Genomic DNA, 17,985 nt, shown 5'->3' with positions numbered 1-17,985 from the left:
GGGAGTGACTAAAGAAAGAGGAGTTAAGATTTGTTTCCCTCATCGCCCGTTCAGCGGGGTCTCTATATAAAGCACTGCGATGCCGTGGTAAAGTTAATCAAAAGTCACAAAGTTACTCTGCCCTCTAGGACCGCAGCCAACGAGTACAGCTCCACTTCAGCACCAATTTAGCAAACGGGAAATACTCAACCGGCGCAGAAGCTTTTGGATAATTGCCGATAATTGCCAGTGATTGAGGTTAGCATGTTTTTCTACATTTAATCACATGTATTCTGCACCATCTATTCACCATGTAATTCTATGATTTTGTGTGCCACTGAGTTCAAACGTTTTTATAATGTTCAGATTTGATAAGAATATGTTAACATTTGTTTGTTTAAATATATTTTCTTTCATCAATGCTGTTGTAAATGAATTAGCCGGTCATGAAATACTAAACGTTTCAATATTGTCTTGAACATTGTTGTAACACATGCAGTGCTCCAGCCATCATCACTGTCCACATTTCTGCTTCTGTGCTACAATGTCATCCCAGGTGTCAAATGAAAACTGTGCAACATGGCTTATATCAACAATATAGCTGTTTTGAGTCAGGTTTACCTCAGAGCATGTGTTGTCAACTTGTCCAATGGGAGTTGTGTTGATGTGTGAGACTTCTAGGTTTGACATTGGTGGCAGTATAGGACAGAAGAGCTACTGCAGAGCCACCAGGTGGAAGCTCACCAGCTCCTGTATATGTAGGCAGGGTGGCGTGTGTGTGTGTGTGGCTGGCTGCTCTGTCTGTCTGTCACTCAGGTATAACATTCATGAGAATGATGAGAAAGGCCCAGAAATAAAGGCTGGTGTAGGTTTGGTGTGAGAAGGTAGGCAGGGACACAAAGAGAGGGCCAGAGGAGGGGTGTGGTGGGATGGTTGGGCTGCCGGCTGGCTCCCCTCACTGGCTGTGGCTGCTTGGCTCTGTGACAGTGTGTTGACACAGACCGGCCGTCAGACCTCAAGCCGCCGTTCCAGGCTGAGAGAGAGAGAGGAGGAATTGAAGGATGCATGGATTAGTGGTATGACTGCTCTCTCTCTTTACTTCTCTCCCTCTCTGCCATGCCTTCTCCTGCTGGCTGATTTAGTAGCCCTGCTGTTTGTCTTCTCCTGGCCAATGGGGTTGTGGCTGAGGCTGGGAGCCTGCCTTGTGCCCTGTGAGCCCTGTGTGCTGTGGCAAAGGAGGATGAGAACCACACACTACCTCATATTCATACTAAAATGTTCTCTGCAACTCTGCATCTGACTCTTCCCCCCTCTCTCTTTATTTGGCTTTCTCTCACTCTATTTTCATCTCTCTATCCATCATTTTCTCATTAACTAATAACCTTTTCTGTTGTAGTTCTTCCCTACTCCCTCTCTCCCTCTACTGTTTTAGATTGTGATTTTGCAGGTCAGCCAGAGGAGGATCAGAGAGAGGTCACTGAGATGATGGACTTCTTTGCCTGGGAGAGTGAACCTGACTGATTACTCTCTTTCCACCCAGATTATATATCACTCTGGAATACAGGGTCATTAAGGACAATTGATGGCTTTAATGAAACATCTGCAGTCATGTTTACCGATAGATCATAGTTCCAAAGGGGCTGAGTAAGACTCCGACAAAATAAGAAACCAATTAACAATGTGAATTTCCTTAGTCACTGTGTTGAGCAATCGATGTAAGATTACAATGTGTCATTATTATGGATCTGAAAGGATATCCCCAGCTAATTGCTGAATTATGATAGAGCTGAAAATAGCTTTGAAAGGATTTGGCCAAGCTGAAGATGATCAGGTACAATGTGGAGATTAAACTGATGAGATATTGTTTGACTACTGAAAGCCTTGTAGAGAGAGTGTATCCTTGGATATGGAGTAATACCACTCGTTTAATTGCCTCACCTGTGAATACTACAGTACTGTGGATAATTGTTGCAAAATCTCTCGGGACTCCACCTTGTTCTTGCGGTAATAGTTATGCAACTTGTTCTCAATGTGGTGAGATCTGCTGTGATATCATTTCCAGACTGATGTATTGCAACCAGTGAAAATGCCTCAATTAAAATGAATCAATACCTCTAGTACAGTTTTCTATTGCAAAACCCAGGGTTCTCTTGCGTTAGCTCAGTCGTCTGTCTGGCCATGTGCTTTGCTCTGTAGCCTGCTTTGTTGGCTGGCCGGCTCACAATGTGTTTTCTCCCAACAGCATTGTCTCTGCTGCGCTCAGAACCAGAGCTCACACAAGGCTGCCCACTGTAGTCTGCCTACCCAGAGCCTTAGACACAGACGCCCAGAAACCCGTCCCAGAGACCGGAGATGACTGCTGCCATGCCCTTCTGGCTCTCAGCCCTCACCCTTGCCCTCAACCTCCTGGTCCTCTCTGCCAGGGAAGGAGCTGCCCTTTTCCTGCCTGACTCCAATGAGCTGCGGCAGCTACTGAGCCGGTACCAGGATGACCAGAACAGCACCGATAACACAGCGGGTAGTAGGACCCGACGGGCCATCCAGTGGACAGACCGCGGGGAGATTCTACAACTGCACAACAAACTGAGAGGACAAGTCTACCCCACCGCATCCAACATGGAGTACATGGTGAGACATGCAATCCTGAAATGTACACTACCGTTCAAAAGTTTGGGGTCACTTAGAAATGTCCCTGTTTTTTAAAGAAAAGCAATTTTTTTTGTCCATTTAAAATAACATCAAATTGATCAGAAATACAGTGTAGATATTGTTAATGTTGTAAATGACTGTTGAATCTGGAAATGGCAGATTTTTTTAATGCAATATCTACATAGGCGTACAGAGGCCCATTATCAGCAACCATCACTCCTGTGTTCCAATGACATGTTGTGTTAGCTAATCCAAGTTTATCATTTTAAAAGGCTAATTAATCATTAGAAAAGCCTTTTGCAATTATGTTAGCACAGCTGAAAACTGTTGTGCTGATTAAAGACGCAATAAAGCTGTCCTTTAGACTAGTTGAGAATCTGAAGCATCAGCATTTGTGGGTTCAATTACAGGCTCAAAATGGCCAGAAACAAAGGACTTTCTTCTGAAACTCGTCAGTCTATTCATGTTCTGAGAAAGTAAGGCTATTCCATGCGAGAAATTGCCAAGAAACTGAAGATCTCGTACAACGCTGTGAACTAATCCCTTCACAGAACAAGCCCTCAACTGGCAGCTTCATTAAATAGTATCCGCAAAACACCCGTCTCAACGGCAGCAGTGAAGAGGCGACTCTGGGATGCTGGCCTTCTAGGCAGAGTTGCAAAGAAAAAGCCATATCTCAGACTGACCAATAAAAAATTAAGATGGACAGAAGAACACCGACACTGGACAGAGGAACTCTACCTAGAAGGCCAGCATCCAAGAGTCACCTCTTCACTGTTGACGTTGAGACTGGTGTTTTGCGGGTACTAAGGTGAAAAATCCCTAATTGCTCTAGGGTTGCCATTGATATTGGCTGACCCTGGCCGTGACACCCCCCAGTTGGGATAGGCAAAAAGCACATTTCCAATTCACACACGTGTGAAATAGGACAAATATAAGCACCCACCAATGTGTTATTACTAGATAGTACAGAGAGATGGAGGTAAACATCAACATCAGTCTCTGTTGCTCAGGAAATACCAAGGTCTTATGTTTATGCGACAGGGATACAATGTAGGTGAGTGTTTATAGGCTCCGCTTTCAGTGGGAGGGTTTTGGTTTTTACTACTGTTAGGTTCTGAACAAACAGAGTAAAAACTCATGGACATCTAGAAAAAGCTCAAACCAAGTTTATTCACCCACTGGTTCATACAGCTGCAAAGACAAAGACATGATTACACAAGAACAAATATTTATGCTTTCCTACTAGGCGCAGTCAACTCCTTGCACATCTAGACAGCCAATACATCTCTGTTGCTAGTCAGGAACTTAATTGGTTCCTCTCACTGATGTAGCCATGGCCCTGCCTGATGCAAGAACCTTCCTGGGTGTGGAAGTATATGTGTGTGTAATAGGACTGTTTCCTTCTCACGTCATCTGACCTGACCTCGGGCCGTCTTCCTCACCCTGGTCCGCAACTGTCCTACCTTATCAGTGACTGAAACCAGACTGTTTGCCCTTTGCCTTCCTCCTTAGGCTCCATGATATTTAACAATAACATGTTTTGACAGAATGTAAACTTTCTGTACTCCCCCTTGTCTCACTAAGTAACTTCCCCTACTCCTAGGTTCTATCCACCCTACATTGACCCCAACATATACATTCATTATACATGTAAAGTCATCAATAAGTTCTAGTATGGTAACATTAATAAGTATTTTTCAAGCTAGAGCCCAACACGACAACAATCTTCTCTCCTGGAAAAGATGAGCTCATGGTAGTCAACTGCTGGCAGCCTGGAGAGGAGCTGGCTTACTGGGAGGATAATTACACTGACTCTACACTACCTGCTGGGAGTCAGACACTGCAGAGAGGGGTGAATGAGGACAGGGTAGGCCAGGGGAGGACAGAGAGAATGAGGGAGGCCAGAGTGGCCAGTGGAGAAGAAACAGAGTGCTACATGAAGGAGGGATGGATAGAGTGGGAACGGGACTGTGGAGAAGGGAGAGCACTGAATGTTATTGAGAGGGATAGTGTTTATGGAATGTGGTGACTGGGTAAGATGGTGTGCTGAGTTTAAGGTTAATATAGTTTAGATGGACAGACTCGGGGGGTAGTACAGATAGTGTGATGTCTTGTCTGTGTGACTGTGGTGTGGTCTGGCAGGAGAGGAAGGGCCATGAAGTCTCCCTCTGCCCTGCTCTTCTGTTCTCTGCCAGGCCTCAGCCAACAAGCTTGGTTCTGAGGACAGGACTGGGGGTATAGCCGAGCTGGCATAGTCATGGGCATGCATATGTATGTGTGTGTATTTGTATGTGTGGTGGTGGTGACCACCAAGGGCCTGGAAATGTACTGAGGAGAGACACTGTGAGGCGCCACACTGTACCAGTCCCCTCCTCCCCCATATCCTAGTGGTGAGAGTGGTGGCAGAGATGAGGTGCATCCCCCCCTTTCCACCCTCTTTTCCACGGGTAGAGAGAGAAACCCGCTCAGGAAATATGCCTAATTCAGCTGTGATTGCTGGGGATTTGTAGTGGAGTGGGGCCAGGCGCTGCTCCACTCACATTTCCTGGGCTAAAGCTAATGTTTTACTTGTATCCAGATCAATTTCAGCTCCCTGGGAAGGGAGAGCAGAGGCCTACAAAGGTAGCTAGTGGTTAGGTAGGTAGCTATGAGGAGACAGGAGGAGCAGTTATTATATGAAGGGGATCTACCTGGTGGCCTGATATTAAAGCAGCTGGGGTAAGTCTAGCTGTGGAGATGGTCATGGATGCAGGTAGTTTTGATGGGTCTGTCTCACTGTTCACTGATCATATGTTGGAGTGTGTCACAGTGTGGACCCCTTTGCTGTCATTAATGTTACTGAAATGTGTGCGTTTTAGTGTTACAACTTTGTTCTAACAGTGTTATTTGTGTGTTTCCAGGTCTGGGATGATGAGCTGGAGAGGTCAGCCACTCACTGGGCAGAGGCATGCCAGTGGGAACATGGACCTAATGACCTGCTCATGTCCATCGGTCAGAACCTCGCCGTTCATTGGGGGAGGTAAGACAATGTAACACACACACGAATGCACACTTCGCACACACACACACACACACACACACACTCTTTGTGCTTTATGCTGTCTGCTACTGAGTCTATGTGAGTCTGTAGTGTGGCTGTTGTGTGTGGATGTACACTGAGTGAACAAAACATTAGGAACATCTGCTCTGTCCATGATAGACTGACCAGGTGAAAACTATGATCCCTTATTTATGTCACTTGTTAAATCCACTTCAATCGGTGTAGATGAAGGAGAGGAGACGGGTTAAAGAAGGATTTTTAAGCCTTGAGACAATTAAGACATAGATTGTGTATGTGTGCCATTCAGAGGGTGAATGAGCAAGGCAAAAGGTTTAAGTGACTTTGAACAGGGTATGGTAGTAGGAGCCAGGCGCACCGGTTTGTGTCAAGAACTGCATCACTGCTGGGTTTTCATGCTCAACAGTTTCTTGTGTGTATCAAGAATGGTCCATCACCCAAATCACATCTAGCCAACTTTTGGATGCCAACGGGAGGGCATCTCCCGCTCAGCCCACTCCAACCTTCTCTATCTTGGCACCCCAATGGTGGAGTCCCTGCCCATCTTCCGAAAACATCTGAAACCCTACCTCTTCAAACAGTATATTTTTTCAAATGTTATTTAGTTTTTTTATTGAGGAACACAAAGAAAGTACAAATGAAGTAAAATAACAACAAAAAAGATCTGTCAGTTGCAGCGCGCATCATACGTCCATCAGAGTAGTTACATTGACATCATCCTTGAATTAGACAATTTTCAAGTATGAAACCCATTTTTCCCAGTATTCCTGACCTCTCTCCTGTTGAGTTCTTAAAGCAAAGGTCATATGCTCCATGTGGTGTATTTTTTTTACCATATCTATCCATTGTGTCACGGTGGGAGAGTCTTTTTGTAGCCATTTCCTAGTGATAGCCTTTTTACTGGCTGCCAGTAGGACCTTCAAGAGGTACTTTTGTGTAAGTCATCAGGTATTTCACCCAAGTACAAAGAAATTAATGTTTGTTCTATGCCAAAACTCATTATCTTTCCAATGTTAGATCTTATCTCTCCCCAGTTTGTTTTGATTGCGGGGCAGGACCAAAATCTATGAGAGTGATCCACCCTTGATAGTCCGCATACTATCAAGGGTGTAGGGAACCAGTCTGTTTTGATTTCAGTTTAGGTGTTATGAAGAAACGTATAACATTCTTCCAACAGAATTATCTCCATGACCTTGAGTTGGTGGAGATTTGTTGAGACTCAGATGTTCAACCATGTTTCATCAGTTATTTCAATGTTAAGTTCCTCCTCCCATTTCTTTTTAATACAGTTTGTAGATTGTTTCTTTGAGGATTGATTACCCAAGTAAAGATTGGAAATAGTTTTTTTGATACTCCCCAATTTGTATGCGTTAGTGAATACTTGGATACAGTTTTGAGGTGTTCGAGGGTCAATCACTTTTATCTCCCGTAAGAAATAGTGCCGAACTTGTAGATATCTGTAAAAATCTTGTTTATCCAAGCCATGTTTTTTTACTTATGTCCTGGAAGTTCTCTAGGTCCCCCCACACACACACACACACACATAAACACTCCACCTCTCCTTCTAGCTCTGACTCTACTGATAACCGTTATTGAAGAAAAATGTACTTTCTATTTGTGGTATATGTGGCTGTCCCATCTACAGTAACTATCTTCAGATGAATGCATTAACTGTATGTTGCTCTGGACAAGAATGTCTGCTAAATGACTAAAATTAAACATTTAAAAACATGGGCCAGCATCCTTGTGAAAAGCTTTCGACACCTTGTAGAATTCATGCCCTGACAAATTGAGGCTGTTCTGAGGGCAAAGGTGGGGTGGAGTGCAACTTAATATTAGGAAGGTATTCATAATGTTGGGTATACTCAGTGTATGTATTTGTGCTGTGTGTTTGTTAGGGTATTCAGATCATTGCAGCCTGACAGTGGGGCTCTTTGTGTATGACAGTGGAGGGCTCCCTCAGCAGGTGCCATTCCGGGAATCCGCTCACTTGAGCTCTCACAGCCTCCCTCTCTCCCCCTCCCCCCCCTCTCTCTCTCTCTCTCTCCCTCTCCCTCTCTCGCTCTCTCCCTCTCTCCCCCCTCTCTCACAGCCCCCCTCTCTCTCCCTCTCTCTCTCTCTCCCTCTCTCTCTCCCCTTCTCTCCCTCTCTCCCTCCCCTTCTCTCCCTCTCTCTCCCTCTCCCCCCTCTCTCACAGCCCCCCTCTCTCCCTCTCCCTCTCCCTCTCTCCCCCTCCCCCCTCTCTCTCTCTCTCCCTCTCTCGCTCTCTCCCCCCTCTCTCACAGCCCCCCTCTCCCTCTCTCTCCCTCTCTCTCTCTCTCCCTCTCTCTCTCCCCTTCTCTCCCTCTCCCCCCACTCTCTCACAGCCCCCCTCTCTCCCTCTCTCTCTCTCCCTCTCCCTCTCTCTCTCTCTCTCTCTCTCTCTCTCCCCCTCTCTCCCTCTCTCTCTCCCTCTCTCCCCCTCTCTCTTCTGATGCCAGCACCGGCTAGGGCTGTTTTTCTCCTTCTCCACTGTGATTTTTGTAGTCTCAGCACTTTTCAATACCGTAAAAAGAGATGTTTACAATAAAGGGCCATAATTGATTCGACAGGCTGTGGAGCCGTGTTTAGTTTTTGTAATTTTTTCTCAGCATGGCTCATGTTCCCCGATGTTGGAGGGAAACAGACTGTGAGTGTGTCTGTGTGTCTGCTGGGTCAGAACCGGACTAATCAGTGGAGGCCTGAGGGGAGGCTGGTGCAGTGCGTCTCAAGCCCAGCCAAAGCACCTGGCAGCCCCCTCAGATATCCCTCATGTGGCCCTGGCAGCTGGAGGTCCTCCTGTATGAGCTCTCTGTGCTGCTGAGGCTGATGCTGCTCCCTCTGTGTCTGCAGGTACCGCTCCCCGGCCTACCACGTCCAGGCCTGGTATGATGAGGTGAAGGACTACACCTACCCCTACCAACATGAGTGCAATCCCTGGTGTCCCGACCGCTGCTCAGGGCCCATGTGCACCCACTACACCCAGGTGAGTCTTGGCTGGGGGAGAAAGGGGGTGGGGGTTCTGAATTTGGAGCTTTGAGTTCATGAGCCTGTGCAGTGTTCAAGATCATAAGTCTCCTTTCTAACATCAGTATCTAATGGACAGCACATGACTTTTAAATGTGATGCTGCAGGTATTCAGGTCCTGTGTAAAAACAACACGTTACCTGCAGCCTCTTCAATGGGTGTCCATTAACTAAAAACAGGGGGGAAGATATGTGCTTGCCTCAGGACCATTAAACCATCACATCAGAAAGGGTGCAACAAAGTGGTAGAAAGAGGAATATACAGAGGGGAAGAGAGGGACAAGAGGGGGATGAAGAGGGAGAATTGGCCTCCTCTCCTCATAGACTTTACTTTGTAGCTGGGATGGGTTTGTGAAAACAGCCCGACTCATCCTCCTGCATCTGCATACTTCACATGGGAAACCAGGTCGCTAGCATCTGGAAACACTTCCCAGACACACCAATCGTCTCTGTGCTTGACCTGGATTCCTTTGAAGATGGAATGCGGGGAACAATGCCAAGTCTGAACACCCTCTCCTTGTTTCTGCCTTTCATTTTCTAGACATACTAGTGTAGCGTAGCATAGTTGGGGTCCAATCCCTACCCTAACACTGCTAAGCTAGGTTATGCTAGCCCCTCCGGGTCAGTATCCTCACAGTCTCTCTCTGGGATGACACAGAGCTTTACCACAGGCTCCAGCCCTCATCATCACATCTCTGTGTATGCTGTAGTGGTGTAGCAGTGTGGTGTCTATGCTGAGTCATTGTCTCTAAGTCAATACTGCCTGTGGCCTCTCACTGGCCCAGGAAAGGGAAACACATTCCTGAAAGAGAGGGGAGAGGAGTGAGAGTCAGAGAGAGAGAGTTGGAGGAAGGAGAATTAGGGGTACAGGGGGAAAGTATGGTATTGGAGTCACGTAACAAGCTCTCAGTAGTAGGACTGCCTGGCTGTCAAATCCATATGGCATGCCTGTAGCTTTACATTTAAGTAGTTTTAAAAAGCTCTATTACTATAATGCTTGTTATTTTTCACTTTTGTATTTGGCGTTTGAATTTTGATTGATACTGTTATTGTACTGCATTGTTGAGGAGAGTTAGCTAGCAAGCATTTCACTGTACCTTGTGCATGTGACCAATAAACTTTGATTTGATTGAACTACCTCTCCATATTGACAGAGGAAGTGGGCCTGTCCAGAGTTGTCTTTGTTCAGTCCGAGCTACTGCCAGTATCATTTATTTACATTATTAAACTGGATCATGAGAATGATCACAGAATGTCGCAGGAAACAAACTGTGGTCACATTCGACTTCTATCTCCCTCTGACTGGGGCCGAATGAAAGAGCAGCCTCTTCTAAGGGCCCCTGTGGCCCCATCAATCTGCCTCCAACACCCCAGCATGGGAGCCACTTCCTGTGGCAGGAATGAGGGATCTATGAGGGTCGAGAGTGATGAGTGAGAAAAGGAGAGAGGTCTACAGCGACATGGTGCTTCCTACTAATGTGTCTGTGAGGCTCTGTCTCTGACCTCCATAGCCACCCAAGTCAGGCCCTTTCAAAGGCTGCAGGGCTCCAGATCAAATCGTTTCAGCTCGTAGAGTTGTCTGCACTTTTATGTGGAGCTGAGGAACTGTATCAGTGGAGATGGATGTGTGGTCATAGAAAGAACAACGAGTCAGCAATGCGAATATCCTTTTATAATAACAATGTTAATGGAAGTGTTGTCTTCTCTGCAGCTGGTCTGGGCCACCACTAGTCGTGTGGGGTGTGCAGTGCACGTTTGTCCCAGGATGAACGTGTGGGGGGAGATCTGGGAGAACGCTGTTTACCTCATCTGTAACTACTCCCCCAAGTAAGACCAACTCACTAACGTTACTCTCATTTCCCCACTCATTCACACATCACGTCTCCAGTGTTCAGTTTTACACACTTCTTACCACCACATGGGGTGTTTACCTAATACCAAACGCTTTTGAGGGCACATGTCAGGGTATGAATTGTTCTGTCTAATGTTACAGTTAAAGTGTCTGTCTAAGAAGTATTTCATGACACATTGAGGCCAATTCTGAAATTCCAGCAGAAGTTCAAATATAAAAATAATAAAGGAAGGGGAAAGAGAAACAGGTCCTAAGCAGAATGTTCCAGACAGACCTCGTTTCATTTCCAGAGGGACAGCGTGTGTGTTTTCATTATCCAGCTGGACTCAAGGTTTTAAGAGTGTGTGATAATGTGCAAAGAACACGTGAATAATTACTAGGCCATGTGCCGTGACGGCTGAGTGCTGATTAGTTTCCAGCCAGTCATCCTGACCACTGTGCTCCTTCCTCCTCCCCAGGGGAAACTGGATCGGAGAGGCCCCTTACCAACATGGCCGCCCATGCTCCCAGTGCCCTCCTAGCTATGGAGGAAGCTGCAGGGACAACCTCTGCTTCAAGGGGGACTCTCAGCGTTCTGAGACTGAGGACATGAACGAAGTGGAGAAAGCTCAGATTCCCATGTCACCCCGCACCACCACCAAGCCTGTCCACAGACCCCAACCCAAGCCTGCTGCTCCCAAGAAGCCCTCCACTCCCAAGCCTTCTACTCCCAAGGCTCCCACCAGCACTTTCCTGGGTGAGTTTGACTAGTGGGAATCGTGGTGGGGACTTTAAGAGTTGACTATTTGAATGTACTGTTTGGGAAGGAATGCCACTGAGATCCCTAATTGACCAGTAATTGATTTGTCGTCCACAGCCCAAAACATCAAATGTGAGACCAAAATGCGTGACAAGTGCAAGGGAGCAACCTGCAACAGATTCAACTGCCCTGCTAACTGCCAGAACAAGAAAGGGAAAGTGTGGGGGACGCTCTTCTATGATGTGGTGAGTCTCACACTGAAGTCCAACATTTCACACTACAGTTAGTATGCCTGAATGTATTTCTAAGGATTCTGTTTCTATTTTTCCAGCAATCAAGTATCTGTCGTGCTGCTATGCACTATGGCATCATCAATAACAATGGTGGTCTGGTGGACACTACGAGGAAAGACAAGTTGCCATTCTTCGTCAAGGCAACAAAGAACGGCATTGAGTCATTCAGGTAGATATTTCTGGCAGTCTTTATTTTCTGTCGTCATTCTGCCTGCTATGCTCATTCATGGTTTGTGAAATGAATGATTTCCTGAAATGTAATGGTCTTCTAATGCCTGACTTTGATCTCTTCACAGTAAATACAAAGCCGGCAATGCATTTGTGGTGTCCAAAGTGGAAAGTAAGTCAAACTTTTTCCAGAATAAGTGGAGCATGCACACCCTTGTTTTTAGCTTCTTCACCTGATGACTTTTGCAGCTGTTGATGGCGTATGTCTCCTCTCTGTTCCACAGGACAATCAGTGGACTGCTATGCAACAGTGGCGGAGATCTGCCCCTTCAAGAAGCCCTACTCCAACTGCCCAAGGTGCCTAGCTCCTCTCCCCCCACCATGTTTCACACGCACAACAAGAAGTGATGACTTGTGAATTAAGGGCTTTGCTTTGTAAGCCAAATCTAATTAGAGTCAGATTCCTGCTCTGGGCCAAATTCTTTAAACCTTCAGTACAAAACCACTGGAATCTCCTAAACATGCAGACTCTGCTAGAAGGAAGCGTCAGTCTTTCCTCTGTTCTACAGAAGTTCTATGGAAAATGTGTCGGGGTTATTCATAGCATGACATACATTACATTTAGCTAAATGGCAAATTCGTGCATAAATCCTGCATTTCTCATTGTTGCAACATAAACCATGGGTCTGCCCATTCAATTGTATTTGTCAATAATAGTGCAATCTCAATGTGTCTCTCCCTCAGAGTGTTCTGTCCGGCCAACTGCAAGAATGAGCCATCCTACTGGGCTCCGGTGGTTGGGAACAGCTTCTACACAGAGGTAAGTACTGGACCTAGTCACTGGGTATACCAGAAGGGCCTCACCATGCCTGTCCTATCCTCCTGACCATGCTGAGAGGTCATACTGACAGAGGACAAAACGTTTGTCCTCACTGGGCCTGCCAGACAGATACACCTCAGTGTGTCTGTTCCCCAGAGAACTGTATCTGACTGGAACACTGACCTGATTTCTGTTGGACAGCAGATGAGAGCGGTCTAGCCCCGTTGAGCACTTAAGAGACTGTGGCCTGAGGCGACCACGAGCAACTTCTGAATAGCGGTGTGAACATAGTTGGAATGGGAGCACTGGTGATGCAGGCCTGGTAATGGTCGCCAGTAATGTCTCTCCCAGTGCTGAGTTCGACCACACACAGCTGCTCAGTCCTGGCTGGCTGACTAACTGACTCTTAACTGGCCCAGAGATTGCATGCCTGAGGCCTGAGGCATGGGACTGTGTCAGGAGAGGGCTTTAGGCTTTATTGTCACATCGCCTCAGTTCCTGTCAGATCACCTCTATCACTTCCTAATGATCCGAGGACAAATCTCAAGTGATACACTATACTCCATACAGAGCCTACCTTTGGCCAGAGACACATACAACTCTAGTGACAAGGAATGCACTATATAGAGAATAATATGCCATTGGAGAGACGCCATATGGTCATTCTAAAATCACCTCTGGCCTAAGTTGCAAATTGCATGTGTAAGCTAATGTGAGACTGTATTGGGTGAAAGGAGTGAAACAAATAATGATGCTCCCCTGGGAACCATTTTGGACCCAAATTGACCCAGTTACATGAAGTTGATGTTTTACGTGTTGTTGCCTCGAATGAACAATGTTGTTTTCCACCAACATTATTTCACTTAGATGTAGTCCAACTGGACACAGCAGTTTCCCAGAGATCTCAAACAGAGCCCAATGACTGTATTTTTTCATGGCAGTGCCTGATTCTAACACTTAAACACTCACAGCGCCAACTAACACTGAGCAAAACACAGCAGAAGGAGAAGTACAGGCCTATATTGACATGACAGAAGTCCCCAGACACCTGTCCGGTTCACCAGACACCAGGGAATGTGGCCTGTGTTAGGCTAGACTAGTGTGATGGAGTATGATGAATGAGCTTCCAGGTTAGTGATAAGGACCCAGGGTCTGACACGCTGGAGCCAGACTCAGTGCTTCGGACTGGGGGACAGGAGGCACCATGCCCTGCCTCAGAACCATGTGTGGAGTGTACAGCTCTCTGCTGCTGTCTGTCATCTGTAATCCAGAGTGGGGCAGCAGTTTACATCCTGATAATAATGTGTCTGGCTTCGGCCTTGCTAATGTACAGGATTTGTACAAATGGAATGCTCTGGAAACGAATACATTGACTGTATTTCGTGTAGCTCTGTGCACTGTATGTGCCTGTACTGTACCGAATGCAAGAAGCTTTACTGATATAGTGAAATGGAATAATAAGCCATGAGTGCTGTATCTGATATCATGAGAGGTATATTGAACCCTCTCTTCTGATCTCCCCTCCCCCAGCGCTCCAGTATCTGCCGGGCAGCCATCCATGCCGGGGTGATCCAAGCCGGTGGAGGCTACGTGGACGTCCTGGCCCTGGATAAGAAGAGGAGTTACGTTGGTGTCCTGAAGAACGGCATCCAGTCAGAGAGGTGGGTGCCTGCTCTACCCTCCTCTTCCCCTGTAAAATACCCTTCCCTCGCACACCCTTCCCTCGCACACGGAAAACATTGGCGCCAAGTCCATGTTTGGCACACAGGGGTGCAAGAGTAATGGTGTGGTTTGGTGTGCGGACGGCCCACACATGAATCCTTTGCTTACTTTACCCGGACATTCAATGGAGTGTGCAAAGTGCTGCATGGCCTAAATCAGCTGAGCTAGAGTACAGTGAAATCTAATGCTGAAATCAAGGGCCCCCTCACTGGGAGCCTCACCTTAACCTTAGTGTGAGTGAGGAATGGGCTGTCAGTGACAGGGAACAGTATGGTATTACAACCATGGCCATCAACAGTCAGCTCCCGGTGTGATAGAGACTGATCCAGAGGTTCTGTCCAAGTGATGACCCAGCTGTTAGGAAGTACATGTAGCTGGTTGGGTGGATTGTTCTTTAATAAGGAGGAAATAATCACAGCCTATCCATTTACCCGGGGATGGAAAAGCTGTCGGCGGCTGACTCAGTGCTTCCCTCTGCAGATAATTGCAGCCAATCTGATGCCAATGGGACGGGCATCATCCTGTGATTACTGAGATTGGCAGGCCTTCAAGGCCTCTCCACTAATGAATTAATAACAAAGCCGTCAGGCCCAGCACAGTAGTCAATAGTGGTTGTTGGAAAGATCAGTCAGTCACTATAACAGCATGGTTAACAATGAGCCAGTGTTTGAGTCATGTTTCCAGGTACGACCACTGTGATTACGCTACTCTTACTGTAGGATGTCATAAGCAACAGGCTGCCTTGAATTGGAGCCACACACGATCAATGACAATGTCACTTTATCTTAGTAATGAGTTGAAAGAACACTGGTTAACTGTTTGAGTTCATGAATTAATTCTCGATGTAACCGTCTCTCTCACTTCTCATTTGCAGTAAGAGCAATCCAGAGGGTGGCTCGTTCCGTGTTTTTGCTGTGAGGGAGTGAGTCTCCTCCATCTCAGGGCCTCCCACTCATTGGTTCAGGGACTAACAGGGTCCCCCATCTGCTCTCAAGGGGCAGGAAGTGCCCACAGGTTCGATGCCATGGCAACTCCTCCCATCTGTCTCTGTCTCCCACTCTGGGAGGAAGCAGAACTTCTCATTGGACCAACAGACACTTCTCCCTCTTAGCTAATAAACAGTAACTGACTGCTCAATTCGGTGGCTAACATCACAAAGAACCCTTCTGCCTTCTCCTACCCTTCTCACCTTTAAACCCCAGATGTGGATATTTTTGTAAGATACACAAACGTTAATGCAAAATGATGTGTAACATCAAAGACCAATAGAACAGCTGGTGCTGGAACTCTGCGTCTTGACATGTAGTTAGATTTCAAATCAAATGTCATATTTGTTTATATTTTATGTTCTTAATACAAAAGTGAATCATTGGTCTCCATGCACAGGAATGTATATTGATCACTGTATTTAATCATTCTGTACAGATTTAATTCATTCATTTTTTCCTTCTTAAATGAGTGTATATTGACAGTTTTATGTGTTTATAATGTATTTTGTAGCTTGTCTCTGCTTTCCTAACCCATTTATGCTTTCATCGTGGTCTTTACCTTTGGCGGATAGGCCATGGTGCTTGAGTTAGGAGAGGATCTGTGTTTGGCATGCTGGACGAGCTCACAGTGGACAGACAGACAGGCAGACAGAGACAGACAGACAGACTTAGGGGTTGCATCGGAAGGGAAGGGGAAGGGGGAGGAGGAGGAGGAGGAGGAGGAGGGGAAGGCATACCTCCAAGGAAAAGAAACCTTTCCTGAATACAGCTTGTACGACTTCCAGTGTCAATAATGTTCAGACGATCTGGTTAAGGTACAAAAACATTGTAGCAATATTCTGTCCACTGTGAGCTCAGGAAGGCAATGGGAGCTTGTGTGGGCAGGGCTTTCAAAATGGTGGCATATCTGGCTTCATCCGAGGACATTCACAGATGAACAATGTTCTTGTTTGATAAATGATTCTCTATTTATAATAGCTCACTGCTTTCTTCCCCCCTTTCCTCTCTTGATGCCATGTGTTTTGATTGAATAAGAGAAATACTCCAAGATAGGTTGAATTTGTCTCCACTTAAGACAGTTGAATGTTGTAGGTTTTGTAGAAAGAGGGTCTTATACAGTCCAATGTGAGAAAGGTGTGCCAAGTGTTCCTATCAGCAGGCTTAGCTTCAGTTAGGATTCATTCACTAGGTAATGATTTGTAAATTACACAGAGGATGCAGAACATGGATCGGTTTAAACCACTCATACCCAGTTACTTATCCAGAAGGAAGGCACACAGAGGCAGGCTTCAGTTGGGGGATATCCTCTTAAATGCTGAGACTTTGTCGTGAGAGGAGAGTAAATCTATGTACATTTATGCTGGAGGTTTAGGGTCTCCTAAAGAAGGGCATTAGGTATCCTCTATCTATCCCTAGGCTAGACTGGACAGCAGTGTAGCCATTCTCTCTTTGTTTTAGATTTCATATTTCTATGTTTTTATTAGGCTACCTCAGTCTTATAGTACATGGGCAATCTTAAAGGAAATGGTAATGGTTTGTACAGCTTTGGAAATGGAGTGTAATACTTTGATTTGTCTTTTCTGAACTGTTCTCTCTGCTGTAAAAGCCTTCTTTCTAAATATATGTGTTGTGTTATTTTCGTTTGTTTGCCTAGTTTGTATGGTGTTAATAGGCATTGGATGGGCTTTTGTATTTTTATTTTTTTTGTACAATTTGAAAATAATTAAAGTTTGAAATAGTTAGAATGTTTGTTTATTTTGTACACTGGATATAGTAGGATACAATGGCTATATTTGCCAAGGTAGTAGGAAGATGTTCCTACAGCAATTTAGCATAAATACCTATTTCTCTACAATCCAACTACAGCAACACATCTTGTACAGCAACACAGCTTGAGCCAGATCATATGACTGGAGCAGTCAGGTGACATGACAGGCATGCTGAGGTCCACAGCAGGCATGAATGGAATAGAGACCGAGGCCACCCAGGTTAGGCCCATTATCTTTGGAACAACTTCCCCGACCACAGACATGATCTGAACTGGCCTTGGTCTGCCTCTGGTGGGTACAGACATGGAGGAATGGGGTGGAACAGATTCCCACACAAGTATGCTACTCAATAGATGTAAAATAATAACGTTAGACATTTCATCAGGGTTTCTTGCTCTTTGTACTTTGCAGCTTTCCACATTGAGAACAGACAAATGGAGATGCATTGGAAATAAGGACTCATGAACCATTGGAAGAATGTCTAAGTTTGAGATACACTCTTTAAGCAGTGGTACGTTCTGATTCTGTCATTTAGAAAGACATACAGTAGTAAGTTCATGTGGTGTTACTTCAGCACACAAACCCAGACTGGGCCTTTGTTATTGACCTGATGTTGAGAGTAGAGAGCCATCTGAAAAACACCTCCGTCGGACACTGGCAAGAGGCTGTGTTTAATGAGAGAGAGATAGGAGAGGAAAAAAAAGAGGGAGATCAGCAAGGGATGAACCCTGGCTGAAGCTCGGAGCTAGAAGCTAGGTCTGCTGATAAACAGCTGTTATAGGCCAGCCTGATGACTGTTTTACTCCCAGTGATGATGAAGATGGAGTGTCGCTCTCCACTCAACCTTTAACGACCCTCAAAGTGCAGAGAGAGAGGACCAAGTGTTTTGCAGGTTTGTTC

At 45.9% G+C, this 17,985-nt stretch overlaps 1 protein-coding gene across 2 annotated transcripts; it reads left to right on the top strand.

The window, feature by feature from the left end:
• Positions 1 to 17,061, top strand: LOC110526402 (cysteine-rich secretory protein LCCL domain-containing 2). 2 transcript variants are annotated; one of them, XM_036980764.1, is made up of 13 exons: positions 1 to 237; positions 2,222 to 2,607; positions 5,532 to 5,650; positions 8,561 to 8,693; positions 10,445 to 10,560; positions 11,044 to 11,321; positions 11,442 to 11,569; positions 11,656 to 11,786; positions 11,914 to 11,957; positions 12,070 to 12,142; positions 12,530 to 12,605; positions 14,136 to 14,266; positions 15,202 to 17,061. In XM_036980764.1, exons 2-13 carry the CDS (start codon positions 2,332 to 2,334, stop codon positions 15,251 to 15,253), a joined length of 1,557 nt encoding a protein of 518 aa, XP_036836659.1. In that variant the 5' UTR covers positions 1 to 237; positions 2,222 to 2,331; the 3' UTR covers positions 15,254 to 17,061. The 2 variants fall into 2 exon arrangements, with proteins under 2 accessions (XP_036836659.1, XP_036836660.1); XM_036980765.1 differs by lacking the exon at positions 1 to 237 and adding an exon at positions 297 to 1,055.
• The last annotated feature ends 924 nt before the right edge of the window (positions 17,062 to 17,985 follow it).

This window comes from Oncorhynchus mykiss, chromosome 6, assembly GCF_013265735.2.
Source record: "Oncorhynchus mykiss isolate Arlee chromosome 6, USDA_OmykA_1.1, whole genome shotgun sequence".
In the NCBI taxonomy this organism is placed as follows: domain Eukaryota; kingdom Metazoa; phylum Chordata; class Actinopteri; order Salmoniformes; family Salmonidae; genus Oncorhynchus; species Oncorhynchus mykiss.
The sequence above is the reverse complement of the archived record's forward strand: the minus strand, read 5'-3'. Positions and strand labels throughout refer to the sequence as shown.

What these genes read in the sequence shown, in the direction of transcription:
- LOC110526402 (XM_036980764.1), top strand. Translation starts at nt 2,332, where the DNA reads ATGACTGCTGCCATGCCCTTCTGGCTCTCAGCCCTCACCCTTGCCCTC. An exon ending in CTCGCCGTTCATTGGGGGAG is followed by an intron (nt 5,651 to 8,560) that starts GTAAGACAATGT and finishes CTGTGTCTGCAG; the next exon opens with GTACCGCTCCCCGGCCTACC. An exon ending in TGTGCACCCACTACACCCAG is followed by an intron (nt 8,694 to 10,444) that starts GTGAGTCTTGGC and finishes TCTTCTCTGCAG; the next exon opens with CTGGTCTGGGCCACCACTAG.